The following is a 19,537-nucleotide window of genomic DNA, read 5'->3' on the forward strand; positions in this document are numbered from 1 at the left end:
AATGCAACGATGTATCTGTTTGATTATTTAAATCCACTTCCCTTCTTAATTGTTCAGCAATTTCTGATTTAAGATGTGCTATTTCATCTTCACTTATTAATTTATTTCTAATTATTACTCTTCTTTGATCTGCGATACGTTGTTGACTTACATTCCAGTCCGGATATTGTGTTTTAAATTTGTCGAATAGCCGTTTAGGGTACATAACTTTATCAGTTTCTAATTTTGTAATATAAAGATAAGTACGCATAATAAACAAGTTAACTTCTTTGTCCCACTTCATGCGTACTCTGGGTTTACCAGCCTTGGTGGTCGCAGGTTGTGAGCTAGCGGCTCCCTGCGAAACATCCTCAGTTGGCCTGTTAAAACTAACAGCAGAATTTTGATTAGCACTAATAACGGGTAAACTATTGTCGGCTGTAGATAATTGTTCGGGGGGAACCCGCCTGCTCAGTCCCCCACCGCCAGTGGATCGCATGCTGTAACACCCAGCACTGGCTCCAGGTGTGCCCCGGCGACCCCCGGGTAGCGGCCCTATACGTAATCTCTCTGAATGTTGCTCCATGTTTGATGGGTTACCATAGCCTTGTTTGCCGCATAAGTTTCAAATGTATGCGTGTCCGCCCCCCACGTGGTCTGGTGTTCGACTCGGACGTAAGGTTGGATTTTGGGGGGCTTATTATTATTATTATTATTATTTTTCTTGCAATAATCTGATATATATTTACCTACAGGTGTTTTTAAAAATATAAACTTCAGATGGAAAAAAATACAAACAGTTCGACTTAGACTACGAGACGCCACAGTGTTTTTATGTAAAATAATTTATGTACTCCATAACCAAAACAAAGAATGACATAAAATAATAAATTTTACTTCTAAAACATCACGCTCCATAACATCTCATTGGGCGGGCTTTGTAAGCTTTAGAGGGGTCACAATTAACGCATTATGCTTTGGCTACAATAAAATTTTCAACAGGGAAATGGAGGTACACATTGTTCAAATCTTACTCTCAATTGTAATAAAATGATTACAAAATGAACAACGACTGATTTAATGAAGCATAAAGTGAAATTAAAATTATTTTTGTATTCGGAAAGACTACCAAGTATATCAGTGTATATCAGTGCTAGTAACAAAACGATTTAGGGTAACCTGTTGTACTTCGGACAGTAGTCGTAATCGTAATTATTCGAAAATTCCCGCGCTCAAAACAAACATTGTCTATGACATTCAAAGCGTCCTTTGTCAACTTGTAAAGTTAATTGCGATTCGCCGGTGCCGTTTCAGTTCAGATTTTAAAAGGTAACAAATTGTTTCTCACTCGAAATGTACTCGAAATGTATGTTTTTGGAATTTACTCGATTCAGATTCACATAATTGATGTGCAATTATAAAGAACCTTTATATATAACCTTATAAAAATTCCTTAGATTTGTGCTTGTGATTCATGCTGGTAATTAAAATTAATTTGTATTAATTCCATTTAATAATTCTAAACTGATAAAAATATTAAACTAATCACAACAGGTACCTTTAATTATCGTAAACTTTGGTTTTTTGCATGCCAACGTTCGTTGCACTATTGCATAGTAAAATATGAATGATGAGGAACAAATATTTATAAAAATTCAACTTTCTCACTGTTGGAGTAAAAATGTCACAAGGAATGTCAAGTAATTAAATTCATTCTTAAACTAATTTCAACATACAGCATGAAAAAAGTTATTTTCCTAATAATAATATGTACTAATGCATATTTATTAATTGTTTGTTTACTCACTATTGTCTTCAATATCTAATCTCGAACTTATAGTTTTATCCAAAGCTGTTCTCAAATGACTTTCATAATCTAAAGGGGCAAGCCAGAATTACGTCGGATTAAAATAATTTATACATGATAGTTAGATGTTTTTGATAACAGCTAAAGCCGACTTAATGCATTGTCCAGAGAAAGGGGGGGCCTTACCGCGACCCACACGCAGGTTGAAATGATCATTAGTACGACCAATATGTAGCACAAGCAATAAGAAAACCTGTCATTAGCAGCTGACCTGATCATAGATCGTAGAATTTACTTCTGTACTACTGACTTATTATTTTAACAAAGTGTTTTCAATTATAACTTAATAAAGATATTTTGATTTCGATATTATTATTATTATTATTTATTGTGTATATGTATGTTAATAATACATGTGCATATTTCTATGTATGTTCTTGTTCTAATGTAGTTTTATGACATACCATTTATCATAATCGCTTCTCCGCCTTTTAGCTGAGATTAATGCGGACGATTTATCATCCGTATGTATTTATTTGTTTGATGAAAATAATTTACTATTATTACATGGTAATCACTCGTCCTTGTGTTTAGTGAAAGAAATCGGGACAGTAATATTGAAATGTACACATTATATATACTATAGTATTGTATTCTGATAGGTGAGCCGAGATGGCCCAGTGGTTAGAACGCGTGCATCTTAACCGATGATTTCAGGTTCAAACCCAGGCAGGCACCACTGAATTTTTATGTGCTTAATTTGTGTTTATAATTCATCTCGTGCTTGTCGGTGAACGAAAACATCGTGAGGCAACCTGCATGTTAGACACACGTGAATTTCAACGAAATTCTGCCACATGTGTATTCCACCAACCCGCATTGGAGCAGCGTGGTGGAATATACTCCAAACCTTCCCTCAAAGGGAGAGGAGGCCTTAGCCCAGCAGTGTGAAATTTAAAGGCTGCTAATATATGTACGAAGGCCTTTAGGAAAGCCTATCAGAGAAGGTACCTTCTGATCGATTATTGAACTACTAAATAGCAATACTTCTTGGTTTTTTGTTTTCTTTTTTCTTTTGTTTTTTTTTATCTTATAGGAGACTTATAGGAGCAAACGAACAGGAGACTCACCTAATGGAAAGTGATTACCACTGTCCATGGACATCTGCAACAACAGGTGCGTTGCAGGTCTTTAAGGAATAAGTACGCTCTTTTCTTGAAGGTTCCCAAGTCGTATTGGTTCGGAAAAACCGCCGGCGAAGGCTGGTTCCACAGAGTGATTGTGCGAGGCAGAAAATGCCTTAAAAATCGCGCTGTTGTGGATTTTCGGACATCTAAGTGGTGCAGGTGAAATTTAGAATATTGACGAGGTGTCCGAAGGTGAAATTCAGCTGCCGGGATTAATCCACAATTCCTCGGAACATTCCCCGTGGAAAATTCGGTAGAAGATGCAGAGTGATCCAGCATCTCTACACAGAGCCAAAGGATCGAGCAGAACAGAAAGGGCTTGATCGTCTATAATTCGAGATGCTCTACGTTGGATACGGTCAAATGGAGCACCCGCCCAGAGGTGAGAGCAGTACTCCATGTGAGGCCGAATTTGCGCCTTGTATAGTCTTAGGCGATGGGCCGACGTGAAATACTGTCTTGCCTTACTGAGCACACCAAGCTTTTTTGATGCCAATTTGGCTTTGCCTTCCAATTGACCGTGGAACTGAACGAGGCTTGATATATCAACGCCAAGTATTCCGCTACTAGCTGTGGCGGCTATCGGAATGTTTTCAAATCGTGGAGATACGACGAATAGTGTTTTTTTGGCGGTTAACGTACAAACTTGCATCTTTTTGGGGTTGGAATGGACTTGGTTGTTTTTTATAGTTAATTACTCCAATTCTTAATGTGTTACTTTCAATGGGAAATGGCAAGCAATTATGTGTTCTCTTTGTGAACAAAAAGTGAATATTAATAAATATGACAATGTTCTGCATGCTTTGCGCCATGGTAGGCATTCTCAAAGAAGATCATCTCCATGCGAAGAATTCATCCAGCCATCATCAAATGAACTCTCTATTCTTTTATAATTAATTTGATGGATGCAGGACTAAAGACTTTCTATGTTTTTAGAAATTTCTAATAATACTAAACATACTCGTCTTTTACAAAGAGTTTCTAGATATAAGCTGGAGACCCAGAAGCCGATAAGGCCGTTAATTTGAAATATACGCAAAATAGATAAGCTATTTATCTTGTAAGAGAATAATAGACCTGTTATGCTCCAATACGCATCCCATTGACCTCGGTAAAGTTGAAGCACTTACCATTTCAGTTGGAGTTCGTTGGTTATTACAACTCTGCACACAACAGGTCAGAGAGCATTTAGTACTGAACTACTTCTCGAGGAGTTACGGTCAGCATGAAGGGCTTCAAGTACTGTTGTGATAAGTTTGTCCGTTATAAATGAAAGTCGTATATTTAATGAATAAAATTAAACAACGATGATAAAATTTACTATATATGCTATGTTTAATATGATAATGTTTCATAACCGGCTTTAAATAATATTTTAGTCCATTAAACCAATCAATTGGTATTTTTTAAGTTTAATGAGACAAATATCTTAATGATGCAAGTAAATAATGAATTGGGCCTCAACGATTCTTGTATAAATTGGATGAATTCCATAAACAAAAGGACCGAAATGAGAACGAAAATGTATACGACGAAAACCTATCTCAGAATTCCCACAAGCATTCTTCTTACACATTTATAATTATCAACATTCATTTGTATAGCCACTTGGAAACTTCCCGCGATCCTTTAAAAGTCTATCCACTATTACAGTGTTTATGGCGTAATCGGTAACATGAACATATGAGTGGTTGGCACTTGAACCGACATGTGACGCTAATTTCACGCCAGACAGCTCAGCAAGAGCGATCCCTAAATTGCACCGAAACAGTCTGTCGCGTTGCGGAGTGACGAAACCGGTGCATGATTAAAGGGGAAACGTTCACATAACATTGACATTTGATAGTCAGCCGTATTTGCCGAATCGCGTACGTCGCATCAGTCAATAGAAGTCGCGTTTTTATTCACTTATACAAACAAAAGAGTTGCTTCCTTTTCGGAATACATAGCTACGTACTTTATACCTAAAATTACTGTTTAGAAATTGTTTCAAACATTTTAACAATGCGCTTTCACGTATTATTTAAATTAAATTAAACAGATGTGTGTATATATACTAAATTAATTGTGTCTCTTATTGACAGTAACAACGTTTGGGAAATTAGGTTACGTCTATTAAGTAAACCAATATTAGAAGGAAGGCTGTATAATACAATTAATTAGAACACCTCGAGTTCTGAATTCGCTGTCACTACGATAATTGACTTGTATAGTTGCTCGTGAACTTTGCATACGTGTTAGTGAAAATTTAAGCAACATGGGTATATTTGACAACCCATAATTCTACCACTAATAACTGATCAACAAATATGATCACAGTTCATATTTTAGATTTTTAATGTAAACGAGTACGTATTTATTGCAACAAAACATCTTGGTGGTTTTGTGCAAGCCTATTTAGGTAGGGACCATCCACTCATCAGATGTTCTACCGCTAAACATTGCTGTATTCCAGTTTGAAGGGTGAGTGAGCCAGTGTAACTACAGGCACAAGGGACATAACATCTTAGTTCCCAAGGTTGGTGGCGCATTGGCGATTTAGGAATGGTTAATATTTCTTACAACGCCATTGTCTATGTGCGGCAGTGATCAAGTACCATCAGATGTCATATATGCCTTAAAAAAACAAAAGTAAATACAATGAGAAATTAGAGTAATAAGCTAAAAGTGAAATAAAACTGTATTAAACACAAAGATGCGCGACACTACTATTAATATTTAATTTCCACAAGGGAGATATTTTTCTTAACGTCACTCTCAGAGAAAATACGGTAGACGTTGAGAAAAATATAAAGCATATAAGTTTTTTGACGCTTGAGACTATGAAACACTTACAGCGTTTGAGTACCAGAGTTTATATGAAATCTTAAAACAAATGTCTGGCATGACGAGCAGAGTTATGTTATCATCATATGTTTTTTTTAATAAACATTACTTTTAATAATATCAGTTAATCAGTGGTCATTAAAAAGTACATACTGGAATACTGGAACGAAACGACCTAGTCGATCTAGAAGTTTCTTTCGCCTAGAATTACGGGACGATTGATGCCTTTGACTTACGCTTATAAATGTTATGCATAGAATTTTCAAAATAAATTCAGGCTGTATTTTTCATAACAGGAAAACTCATAAAAATGAAATACAGTGGCTATCTGCCACTGTATTTCTATATTAGAACTAAGAAGATATGTAATCATATATATATATGGAATACCATATATGTTGTTGTTATTAAACATTATTAAATCAAAGTTTATATTTGCATAAATCAGTGGATTGATTGAGAGAACCGTCCGGTTCTCAATCAAACAAAATATTATTAATTCAAGTAGGCTCAAAATAGCACATCTGAATCGTCATGTTACAGTGTTGAATTAAATTATATCTATCACCGGTTTGGAATGTAGATTCTTACAAGAAGAACCGGCAAGAAACTTAGTAGTTAACTCTTAAGCGTCTATTTCTCAAAATACCCTTTATTTATAATTTTCAAGTGTATTTACAATAATTACACAAATACCATTATGGTATGAATTTATAACAATAACTAAAAACGGATTATTAGCTGAAACAAATGAAACACAAATAATGGCTTTAATATTATAATAGTTTCGAGTATCTATATGTCTCAAATAGGATTTCATAGTAAGGGTAGAGAAAATCGCACTGAACTTTAACAGCCAATCCAATCAAATATCTATTCGTCCTATGAGATTTCAGAGGTTTTGTTGAATTCCTAATTACTTACAAATCTGATCTATTTAAAATTATTCTAAAAATACTTTTGTTTAAAATCAGTCTAAAGCCTATTATAGCACGTTCCTGCCTGGGATAGGTAATAAACTTAATCACTTTAATGACTATACCAGAATATTCATCCACGATGAAGGAACTTCCGCTTCTAAAATTGAAAACCTTAATGCAAGTTAAAATTGCGCTAACAATCCAAGCCACCATACTATTAATTTTAAATAAGCTTCTCATGTGATCTTTAGTAGGAATACCGTACCGTAGGAATTACGATTTTTATTAATAATGTTTATAGTTAAAGCACTTTACTTCAGTTTGCCGTCATTATCTTAGAGTTATTATTATAAGATGGGAATATATAAATAGCAAAAAGATATAATACCTAAATAATTGATAATGTTATAAAATCATCAAGATATAATTAAAATGTTGTATGAACTTGCTCGTCTAATTTGAATAGTGGCTTGAAAGTCCGGCATGCGCTCCATAAACTAGTTTGGAACTAAAACAAACTATCGGCTTAATAATACATTGGCTGTAGTATATAGTAGGATTAATTTAATTTTTTTTCCAATTTTGTAAAATATGACTTAAAAGTATTAATTTTTAAAAATGTTCAAAGAATTTCGATCGATTTGTTTACGGAGGAGTTAGTGTAGACTAATCAGAGTAGGTACTTCTCTATGCTATTCTGTCGCTAAACATAAGTGCTTTTTACTGTGGTGGTTTAATTTGAAAATGTAGACCAGTGTAATTGCAGGCGGATGGTCACCTGATGATAATTTTATGTGGTCACCATTGGCGGTAGACATTGGCGCTGTAAGAGATATTAACCATTCGTTACATCGAGAATGATCCACCAACTTTGGAAACAATATGTAATGCCCCTTGTGTCTGTAGTTACACCGGCTCACTCAAACTGTAACACAAAAAGACTAAGTGTTGTTTGCGGTAGAATAACTGATCAGGTACAAGTAACATCTTTGATTTATTGGTAGGCGTCGCATTAATGGCTTTAATTGCTTACAGTGCGAGTGTCAATGAGAGAAGGTATTAGGTGACTTGTTACCATTTCAACATTCGCTCGTTTGACTAACTAAAGAAATAATAAGACAGTCATCACTCTGCAAAGCGATCTCTTCACTTGTATCTAGGCTATCAAGTGCCAATTACCTTAAGCACGCCCTTCGTATTTTCATCGACTCTACAAATCAAATTACCATCTCAATTACATTAAGGGGGACTAATACTGTGAAAAATACAAGTTCTACAGCTTATATAAATTACCATTATATACTTGATATATAATGGTAATTTACTAACGATACCTGATAACATTGTATACCATGATAAACACACATTTTTTATTGTTTAAATTTATTTTATCTAAAACACTTACGGTTTTATACTGTCCCAGTTCCGACGTTTTTCTCTTTTACGATGACAAGTTTTAAATGAAAAGAATAAGAAACTAACAATGTATTTTTATAACATTGGTAGCAGAATCAAGGTATATGACTTATATTATATGATTGTCATATCCACATAGCCTTTCGAAACCCACAAGCTAAAACTACAATTTTCGTTTTAATCCAAAATCAATATATCCGAAACAATGCAAATATCGTTAGCGCTATGCCTCCATCTATGCTAGTATAATGGTTATTCACGCCCATTATACATTGGGGCGTTGAGGCTCATATCTCAGGCGTGCAAGGCAACAGATGCCGTTATGCCGGAATAAGTAAAAGGCATTATAAGATAGCCTGAACATAATTGAAGTTCCATAGGAACATTAACCTAATCGATAATACAAAACAGTTTCAATACTTTATGTTCCCTGGTTGTTAATTAACTGAGATTATAAAATTATAATCTTTCGATTAAGCGAGTTCGATTTAAAATTAAATTAAATTTATATATTTTATTGAAATTTGTAAATGTACAGAACTGTAAGAAACTAAAATGGCCGTTCAAAACCCTACGCTCTACGATATCTAATTTTAAAAACTCACAACAAACTACATCTAACATTATACATACATCGTACATTCAATTACGAGAATATCCACTGTTTCATAAATAGTAAAAGGATAAGTTTGTAGCCTAATGCACCACGGTATGCCAGTGTTGATAGGTGGGTACACATGCGACATCATTAATTTCGAGACATGCAGGTTTACTCATGGTGTCTTTCCATATTGCCTAAGACAAGAGCGAGTTACAATCACACATTCTTTGAGATATTTCGACTGACATTTATTAGTGTTACAATAATAGTTAAATTTACTTTTAAGCAGGTGACTGCTTAAAAGTAAATTTAACTATAATAAAATACCAATTTGCTTTACTTAAATGTCTGTACAATATGATAGGTTTGTATAAAAGTCATATCTGAGTTGAATCTTCCTACAAAGAAGCTTCGCATCTCCCCCATTCTTGACGCCCTCGCGGGTAATATTTTACTCAACGACCTATCACGCGTCATAAATCAAACATTGTTATTCTAGGTTCACTATTTAAAGTAGGGAAGCCATCAATTTATACGATGGCAACATTGCAGCAATCATTGTTTGGGTTTTTTGTTCAAGTCACGCCTGATCTTTGATAAAAATGTTTGAGTTGCTCGTTTTGAATAAGATTGGGATGACGACGTGATGATAAATTACTATAATAGATTTAATGTCTATGAGATGTCGGAACGCGATTGTAGAATGTGTTAACTAGATATCTTCTTTAAACGTAATAACCGTAAACTTTTTATTAAAAAATATATATATTTTTTTTAACTTTGAGGTTTATTTCACATGTTATACGTCATTATTATAATACGCATGATCGCTATTTTTATTTGAAAAGTACGAATATTATTGAAATCGAAATAATACAACAACAAAATCAGTAATTCTACTAAAATTTATTGAAAAAAATATTTCAATTTATAGAAGTTAACGTAACGTAAAATAACACGTTAAAGTAAATAATAATTTCAAATGTTCTCATCGAAACTAAAATAAAGTTTCATAAATATCTAAGATTATTAAGATTATTTAGCAACTCGTATGTATCTCAGTTTATAGTTGTATACTTTCCTTAATAGAAACTAGGTAAGCCTTTGTTTGTACGTATTTATGTGTAGATCTTGTAAGCTCTTAGAGTAGGGTTAATCGAACTGCATTTACGTTATTGCACTGTTTATATAGTCCTGTTGTTAATTTAAATCCTTATTCTAGATTAATGTTAATGTTGTTCCAAGCTTGAGCAATTAAGATTGTGCTAGCTGTTATTAATTGTATATAAAGATTACTAATTAAGTTAGGGTTATACATAATCAAAAATGAAATTAGAAAAAAGTGTGAGAACTTCATAATATTTTACAGAATACTAGCTATCCCCAGCTTTGCAGGTGGTATAAGGGTTTACATAAAACCTTAATATCGTAATATATTTAGCGTTTATATGGCGCACGCCGTATCTTTAAAATTCATCATCTTATTCCATTTGATTTGATGGTGTTTGAGTTTATCACGTTCAGACAAATAGACGTACAAACACAGCGAGAGGACTTTGTTTAATAATATCTAGTAATTAAGGTACCTGTTACATACACTACTTTTTAATATTCAAAATAAGGGCAAAATAGGGACTCTATCGTCAATATAGCGATTATTTTATAGTAGAATTAATTGTAACTTACTAGAGCGTTTTGCCATATCGCTTATTGCTCACTCAACCTTTATACTGGAGGATATTTTATTGAAGCTTCAATCTGAACTGGCAACATTTATGATTTATGGTTCCTTTGTTTTATTTATAAAACAAAAACATTGTGAAAATGTTCGTTAATCTATTATACATAAGTATAGAGATGCTCTACAAAGTGGATCCATGATCTCCCTCTCTGACATTAGGTGCCGGAAGTTGGGGCTCCCCATGGGTTGCATTGTTTTGATACGGAAACGCTTTCATGTCTATTCTTTGTTATGTTCTTTCAGGCCCTTAAAATCTTTTATAATGAAAGTAGCCAATTTTCAATGCAATTGTGTCGTTGTTACATTTTTATCGGGATATAATTTAGATCATAGATTTCTATCCTTTTAAGAATAAATGTTGACGCACTGTCCATTATCGTTGATTTGATATCATTGTTACAAATATATGAGCACAAAATTAATTTTGATTAAGAAAATCTAATGTGATGATGACAAACTCTTTGTATTGTTATTTTCGGGAAGCAAGAATTTCAACCGGAAATCAATTAGGACTTTTTGTAAGAAAGATGAAACGATGAGACCTGTTGTCGATCACCATTGCGGAAAAAGACGACGAAATTTTTCATATAATTAGCTATTTTAAATGTAACTTTTTCAGTTGTAGGTACTACTATTATATCTTATTCCTATTTATCAGCATTTCATTTAAAACATTTAAATGAAATGATGAACTTTCATAATAAAAACATTTTATAGATTTATTTATAATATAATATATACTTTTTAAATGTAAACTCGCAATACGTGAGAAACCAAACTTTATTTTTGTACCGCTTTTAGGTGTGACTATTCAAAGAATATGTTCTTGTTACGTGCGTGTAAAAATTATAACATACATAGTAAAGAATTAGATATATTTAACTAAAAAATTAGTGAATTTTAATTTAGTTTACGTCATATTACTACAACTGTTTTACTTGCTCTTTATACTTTCTGTTTTTGTTTTTATTTTTAATGTAAGTTGTCATTTGTTTGTATTAATTTTAAGTGGAAACTTGATTGATTTATGTTTTTCTTATATTTGTTTTTTTACTATTAAGTATAATTATAATTGTTTGTTTCCCAAATAATAAATAAATAATTAAAAATAAATATTTTTGCAATTTAATATACAATGATTACTTTGTAGAAGATTAGAAGACTACTTTGATCCATATTTCAAACTAAATATTAAATTCAGTTATTATTTATTAAACTTAACTTTCGTTTTACACTTACTTGCTTTTAACAAGGATTATTTTCGAAACACGTTATCTCCGTCATCTTTCTATTTTTATTAACAATTTAGATGATTTTAAATTCGTATACTCCATAACATATTTATTTTTATAAACAGGTATTTTAAACATTCTTAAAAAATACATGATAAATGTATTTTTTTTGTTGTGCATCCGCGCCACCCCTGGGAAGACTCAAGTGTCCACTGGGGCTATATCTCCCTCGTTGGAAACTCATAGAAGTTAGAATAAGGAAATTATACTGGAATTAATCAACTTTATTTGTTGAAATTATAATAAAACCTAAAATAAAAACCCACTTCGTAGGCTAAAGTGGCACATTACAGTCTTGTTTTTATCTCGAAATTACATTTACTCAAACGATTCAGTAATTCGATTAATCTCGTATATACGCGCCTTGCAGTAACATTGTCGTAGAATTTGTGTCATCCTCCTCAGTAAATTGAGTCATTTTACGAGTTACTTGAGCGAGAATATTATAAGACATCGGGGTCGATGATAGCCGGAATGTAATTAGCGAGAGAAGCCCTTACTAATACTTTACGGCATCTCACCGCTGATATTAAATTTCTTATAACTAGTATTAATTTATAGATATAGATATAAAGATTGAATGCTGTCATTTAGAATAAAGACAGTGAAATTTCTCTAGAAAATTGTAAAGTTTTTAAAAAGACAGTACGAAAGTGTGTTTCAGCACTTTATACTTCGCACATTGTCCGCGAAGAAAATGCATATTGTAGTTCCTGCGCTTTTTTCATTGTTCGCTGTCGCTTCCACTTTGATCAAAACTTTGATATTACTCTAGTTTTCAAATGTACACTTTTGTGTGGTTAATGAACGCTGTTGGTGTACGGTGGCGCTTTGAGTGGCGGTTAGTGTGCTATTTCCTGCCCATATATATTTTTGTAGTTAATAACCATATAATATCCCATGAATTATTAATAAATGTACTGTGTTTTATTTATAATATATTATGGACAATGATAGCCCGTTTTAGAACTATATGCTTTTATTCGATACTATTTTAATTCAGAACATCAGTTGTTCTGTCTGAATGCTGGGAAGTTAAACTGTAAATTTTCTCGTTATTTGTAAATAAGACGAAATTATCCAAAAAAAAAACTACGATCGCAAAATTCATCATCATCAACGTTTAAAATATCTGTTACAGCTCTTAATACACCTTCAACCAAAAGCTTCGGAAACGTGAATAAATTAACAAGGAGAGATTGATGTAATCTAAGACTTTTATCTTTTACAATTGTACATATGCCCTTTTTTATACTTGACTTCATAGCTTTAAACAGTGAAATAAAACAAGGAGTAAATGACAAGTAAGATATTTATATGGGTATACATTAAATTGAGATGAAATCTCAGATAATTATCTTTCCTTTAACATAATTGATGGCACATGTGTGCGTATACTGGTTCTGTGATCGTGTGAAAATAGGCAATGGTGATTTGTAGGGAGATAACGTTAATGGACCGTGGTGTTGCCATGACGCTATATTTAGCTAGCTTCGGAACTATAAATATACCGCTGTAAAATTGCGTTTTTACAACGATGTTGTAGGGATTACTAAATAATGTTATAAAATTATGTTGGAATTAATTTATTTTGGTTATTTTCGAATAATTCTTTAGGTTCTTTACGTAATAATAACACACTCTAATCTTAAAAGTGTAGATACGTATTTTGGTTCCAGAATGGATCTTTATTTAAATTTTACTTTAGAAAATTGGGTAAAGTATTAACTACTAGTACTCGATATCTCGTATAAAATATTATTTACTACATAAAAAAACGATTAGAATGTTTCCTGAGATATTTGGCTTTTACTTATATTTTTAATCCTTTGTAAATGAAAATTAAAGGGCAGGTCATTAAATATAACTGAGTTATGCCGTTTGAAGTTTTATGGAGCATTGTGTGAGATGCATCTACCGCCTAGCTTATAGCTATTGTGACTTGGAGGACCCTACAGATGTCTCCGCTGCCTCTCCGCCTCTCGACGTGTGTCGCCTACGCAGCTTATTGGGGGAATACAGTCCTGCCTAGTAAAATGTCTAGGCGTTCATGGAACATGAATTGCAAGCGCTTGTTATAAAATAAAAAAGATTTTGATAATATTGAGGAACGTTTTGTAAACGATTTTTGTATGTAATATAATTTATGATTATATATTATTATGATGCCATACGCATTTCGGTGTTCATATAAATATAACAGCGGAGAGGTCAGTGGCTTGAAATCGTAACTAAATCTTATACGATGTTTGCAATTTTAGACCGAGTCAAGCACCAGTATTTTCATGTATTTAGTTTATGTTAAGAAATATTTGGTGCTCACCGGTGAAAATAGAACATCATCAGGAATTATTGTATAAGTCTGATGACATTTTGACACACGTATCCATATATCGGAATTGGAACAGAATGGTGGATAAGTTCCAAAAGTCTGTCTTATAGGAGAGGTTATAATATTTATATATCATGGAATAGTTTCATTATTCAGTATTTATATGGTTACTCGTAGTTTGTTGTGAGTATTTCGAGTTGGATAGTTAAATGCGTAAAGCTTTTAGCGCCCATTTTATTTGTTTATAGTGCTCTTGTCTAGAATCATCGTAAATCTTATTACAAAAGATTTTAATGTAGTCAAGAATAATAAGTGGTTTTCTGATGAACAAGAAAAGAAAATAATTATTATTGTTTTTATTCTCCTAACGTTGTGTCAAGTGAATATAGCAAAGTTATCAGCCAGACGGAAGAACAACATTAGTTCCTATGATAAACTGTCACGTCGTCGCTGCCGGCAATTCGCAATCGGGGTGAAAACATCAAGTTTCTTTAATGAGCGTTTCCTAACAATCTAATTGAAAAGAACGATTTCTCATGATATTATTGTTCATCATTCTAGTGCTAACACAGCAAACGTTCGAGAGCATTAGTTAAAGTAGAAATAATGATAAAATTGCCATTCAGTACAAAATAAAGGCTAACTCTTACAATTTTTCAAAGAAACAAACAAAGGCATTACGTTAAATTATTCTTAGGTAAATAGTGCTAACGAATAACATTTTTGCTTAAAAAAGAGTTCAAAACTTTATGTGAATATGTACATGTATAAATTAGTTCACCTTTTTATTTAAACATACAAATGTACTGTTTCATTATTATTGTCTATTTTACCTTTTATCTTATTAACAGAAAGGACATTTACAGATTGTTGCTTTACAATGGAGTGACTTAGAACATATCAAAAGCTTTACTGACACTGTTCGGACCGATTAGAGAAACGAGAAAATAGATTTAATTAACGCTATTGTCCGAATTAATCCGAGGCACGGCCACTTAAGAGGAAGTTCTTCAATGGATTATTATGCAAATCGCCACTACTCCACGGATAATATTTCCGTCTATTCCAGTCTCTACTAAATGGTACAATTTATGTATGCAGAGCTAGACAAAATCGTACCAACACTGCTTACTGCAAAGGGAGATTTATTTTAACGGATTAAAGTCGAGATTTTCTTAGAAATTGAATTTGTGTTCTTAGTAAGCGCGAGCGTGCTTCAAACGAGACTGCGCGTCGCCTTTTGGCCAACGACTTTAAGTAATAAAAATATATGACTTAATAATAATTACGTGCAAGTTTTTAATGAACACTTATTATACTACAATATTTGATTTTTTAGTAACGTCAATTAACGTGAGGTTTCAGTAAAATATTTATTTTATAAAATATAAATATATTTTTTGTGTATCTTATTGTTCAAAACGTTTTAAATTTTTGAATAGTTTAAATAGTTTTTCCAGTATTATCAACGAAATACTATATTTCTGTAATTTAGCTCAAATGGTATTTGAATTTATCATTAATTAATAAATGTTTATTTTTTGTTAACGATGACTAGATATACTTATAAAAAACGCTTCACACTAAACTGCATCTGCGTGAATGTTGTGTCGAGGGCTTGGAAATACACACAACATAAAAATAATATGATCACTCAAACGATGACATACGTAATTTCTTTGAAAATATGTTATGAGTGTGAATCCTGCTTCTGTTGATATAAATCTTAGTTACAGTGACAACATTGCTTAAGACAAAAACCAAGGTGAAATTCGTACTTTTAGTTAGTCTTGAACATTTTAATTGAGTATCCAATCTCGCCCTAACCGGTCAATCTCCTTCGTGTCTCCTCCATCTTACGTGATTGGCGAAATAATTTGTATTCTCTCGTTGAAATCAAGACACTGCAAAAAAAATTAATATACCTAATTGAAAAAATTTAATGAATTAAATATCTTTGTATAAATTGTAGAATTATAAGTTGTCCATAAAATAAGTGCTAAAAATATTTTATGTACCTAAGCATCATCTCTAGAAGCATTTACGTAAAACTAGACTTCAGATTTTAGAACTTCTTTGAATGCGGTAAAGTATACTTTTTATTTTGGAAAATGAAGGATCTTTTGACGATACTCAAGAAACTTTAATTCAGTATTCAAGGCTAAGCTAATGAACTTACTTGTATTTTATATTCGAATTTTTTAAGAGGTTTAAGAATGAAATGGTAGCGTAATCGACCTGTTACAAATCACCGCCGGTCACGTGAGTCGCGAATGTGATCGTAAATTTAAATTGACACTAATCTTCCGTGGCCGGTAGTTGTGCATTTTGCGAGTTACATGGTCACAGAGTGAGATTAACCGGAGAATATTTTTAGCAGCATATTATAAATCGTGGCTTGATGTAAATTTCACATGATATATAATGTTTATGACCCCAACTATCAAAAATATACATAGAGATTAAACTAAAATATGTGTTAATAATATTTTAAGGGAATATTTTAATAGGGTTTCAAGATATTCTTTTATTATGTACTAACTGCATCGTTGGTGTAATGACTTCATATAAGGCCACAGATCTCGCTCTCAAATCCCAGGGCGGCCCAATAAAAAAATATTGTTTGATTTTTTCTGTAAAAAAAATATCAGTAACCGCCCGAAGTCTGTAAGTTAGAAGTGTTTTTTATATTCCCGTACATCTGAAAGAACGTAAAGTCGTTGGTCCTGCGCCTGAAATCTTTCCAGTCGTGTCGGATTTGTCGTCCCATCGGATTATGGGAGAAATGATATAAGGATAAATTTAATTAGACATTGGTTATATAGAAATGCCCCACGGGTGGATACCACCTAGGTATATGAACAAATGGTTACTAGCTCTTCTTCGTTTTAAATGTAGCATAGTTGTATAGTAAAAAATGTATTGTCATAAAGTTTTGCATGATGAGTGAGTTTGTACAACTTTAGGCCTAATCGACGTATATAACATCTTAAATCAGCCGATGACATTTGTTTACGATCATGAAGTCTAACATGGATCATTGCTCAACTACCTTCCAAATATCAATTAAAAAAAAGGAAAACACTATTTCCATTCAGAATCATGGCCACAGACTGTCTCCGCAGTGAAATCGACAATATCCGCATCCGTAACCATCCGACCCCTGCGTCCCTCAATTACAGCTCTTGCGCAAAATACCCTTTGTAATAATAGCTGAATAATATACATCAGACAGCCATAAAGTAAGGTAAAAGATACTATATTCATTTGTACTTAAACCACGTCGTAATCGATTTTATCTAAAGTACACTAATACTGCTAATGCCTGTATTCGTATTTTTAGTGGAATATGTATTGTATACTAGTGTTTTTTTTTGTGTCTAGGTACCATTTTCACGAAATGGATAAAGAAATGCCATAAATATCCTACTGTTAGTCAAAGAATAAGGCTTTGGAGCTTGCTTATCTGCTCCGTCTATCCATGCAGTTCCATATCACCTCGGTTCTCTAATAATTTATATTTATAAAACTCCAAGAATATACCATAAAAAATAAACCTCATCGTAGACACCAAATACTCTTAGGATTCTCTCCATAATAAGGTATTGATGTTGCGTTATTCTGTTTCTTACTATCAAGAGAACCGATAATATGTCCCTGACATTCCCACGTCCCTAAGTCCACTCACATTTGAGGCCATTAATAATCTATTTGTACAACAATTTCGCTCGAGAGCTTATGTCCTGTCCCGCCCTCGTGCTTGCAATAATAGCAGGACAAAATTGCTGCAATCGAGCTGGGTATCATCGAATTAGATCCCCCGCGTCGCTCTCATCTAATTCAGTGTGGAGAGTGCGTTCGCGGCGACCTGCGTGTCGCTATAAAAGTTAAAAATGATTTGACTCTTGCATTTAAATGAAAACGGATCATTTGTGATTCGAAGAAATCCGTAACAATGAAGATAACAGAAACCTTGGTCAATGGAACCGAAATCGACGCTGATGCCATCGAAAGGTAGTCACTGATCTTAATGGTTGTTAAAGTTAAATGTTTAATGTAGAAACTTTTCATGGTGGTCTCGAGAAATTACGACGGTCATAAGGATTTAAGCCATCTTAAAAGACAGGCGAATAAGTATATCCCGAGTCCCTTGATGAATAATTTACCTTAAGAAGTTGTCAAAGTTTGAAGTCAGGATAGGAAACCATTGACGCTTCGAACCCCTCGCCCTACTTCCTGGCGCATTTGTTTCAATGTTATAAGCCCCAGTTCGTCCTAAATACTTGGGGTCATTGACCGGTTACCCCGCGAACGTCCGTTGACAAGGGTGGTCGACTATTAATTTTAAAATGCAAGAGAATGTGGATATCTCACGCGACCCTCCGCTAATGAAAAAGTGACTGGAGCATTTGTTTGCTTGATATGTGTTAAAGAGCGAATGATGAAGCAATTTGTCCTAAATTTATAATTTTAAATATTCTTTTACACGAAAGCGTTTGATAAGGTTTTACTATTTTTTGTGCATAATATATAAGACGAGTGAAAAGGTTCCACACAAGCCTAAGCCTAAGCCAAAAAGTAACAACATACTTCTCGTAAGAAGTTATTTCTTATTCTTTCTTACGACCATTTGTCGAGCATCTTGACTAAAAAAACTCACGAAACAAAACGGGCAACTGCAAAGAGGGAGTGAATATTCGCGCGGCAGTAAAACACTACTATTTTAGTCTTTTTTATTTGGACATTATTTCTATTCTTTTATTTTAAAAGATTTATATTGCTACTAAAATTTATCCATTTGTATAAGTTAATTTGATTATGATTGTAATGGTTCAGAAGAGACACACACTGGCTCACGTATTTAAATACATCTCAATACTGTACATTAAAGTCGTGAGTATTAATACCTATATTAAGTGTAATATAGGTATTAATACTAGTGAGTAAAACAGAATGTTACGTTTTATTTAAGTAGTTGGTTTGCATAAGAACTCGGTTAGAACATCGTCTGGTGTTTATGTTTTGATAACCCATTACTCTTTTTTTATTTGCCGCGTCAGGTGAAGTGTAAAGTGGAAAGGAGAATATTTAAAGGGTTCACTCAATAATGTTCGTGTAACCACATGTACGGTTACCTACATTGTAAACAAACGCGGCTCCTGCGGTATCGACCACATGTCATGTAACTAAATATTTTGCTACCATTAATACAGACCAAGGTTCTGCTCCTTTGTATATGTATTATTATTTATAAGCCTTTAACAATATTAAAATAAATGAAGTTTTAATTAAACTGAGTTACATTTATTGTAAACATAGTAAAATAAATTCTCTTTTAACAACAATTGATAAAAAAACGGTTTATTATTCATTATTGTTACTGTTTTAATCATTTATATTTGATTTTGAAACAAAACTCATAACAACAAAACAATT

At 33.0% G+C, this 19,537-nt stretch overlaps 1 protein-coding gene across 6 annotated transcripts in view; it reads left to right on the forward strand.

The window, feature by feature from the left end:
• The window catches only part of LOC125077825 (proton channel OtopLc-like), a 64,821-nt gene that overhangs the window by 13,890 nt on the left and 31,394 nt on the right, over window positions 1-19,537 (forward strand). The window contains exon 1 of one of the 6 annotated variants that reach the window (XM_047689911.1): window positions 17,959-18,115. The exons of the other annotated variants lie outside the window; for them this stretch is intronic. Coding sequence (XP_047545867.1) covers window positions 18,057-18,115 — 59 coding nt within the window. The 5' untranslated portion in view covers window positions 17,959-18,056. Of the gene's footprint in view, window positions 1-17,958; window positions 18,116-19,537 lie in introns of those variants that run through there. 6 annotated transcript variants of the gene reach the window in all.

Source organism: Vanessa atalanta, chromosome 4, assembly GCF_905147765.1.
Source record: "Vanessa atalanta chromosome 4, ilVanAtal1.2, whole genome shotgun sequence".
NCBI lineage: Eukaryota > Metazoa > Arthropoda > Insecta > Lepidoptera > Nymphalidae > Vanessa > Vanessa atalanta.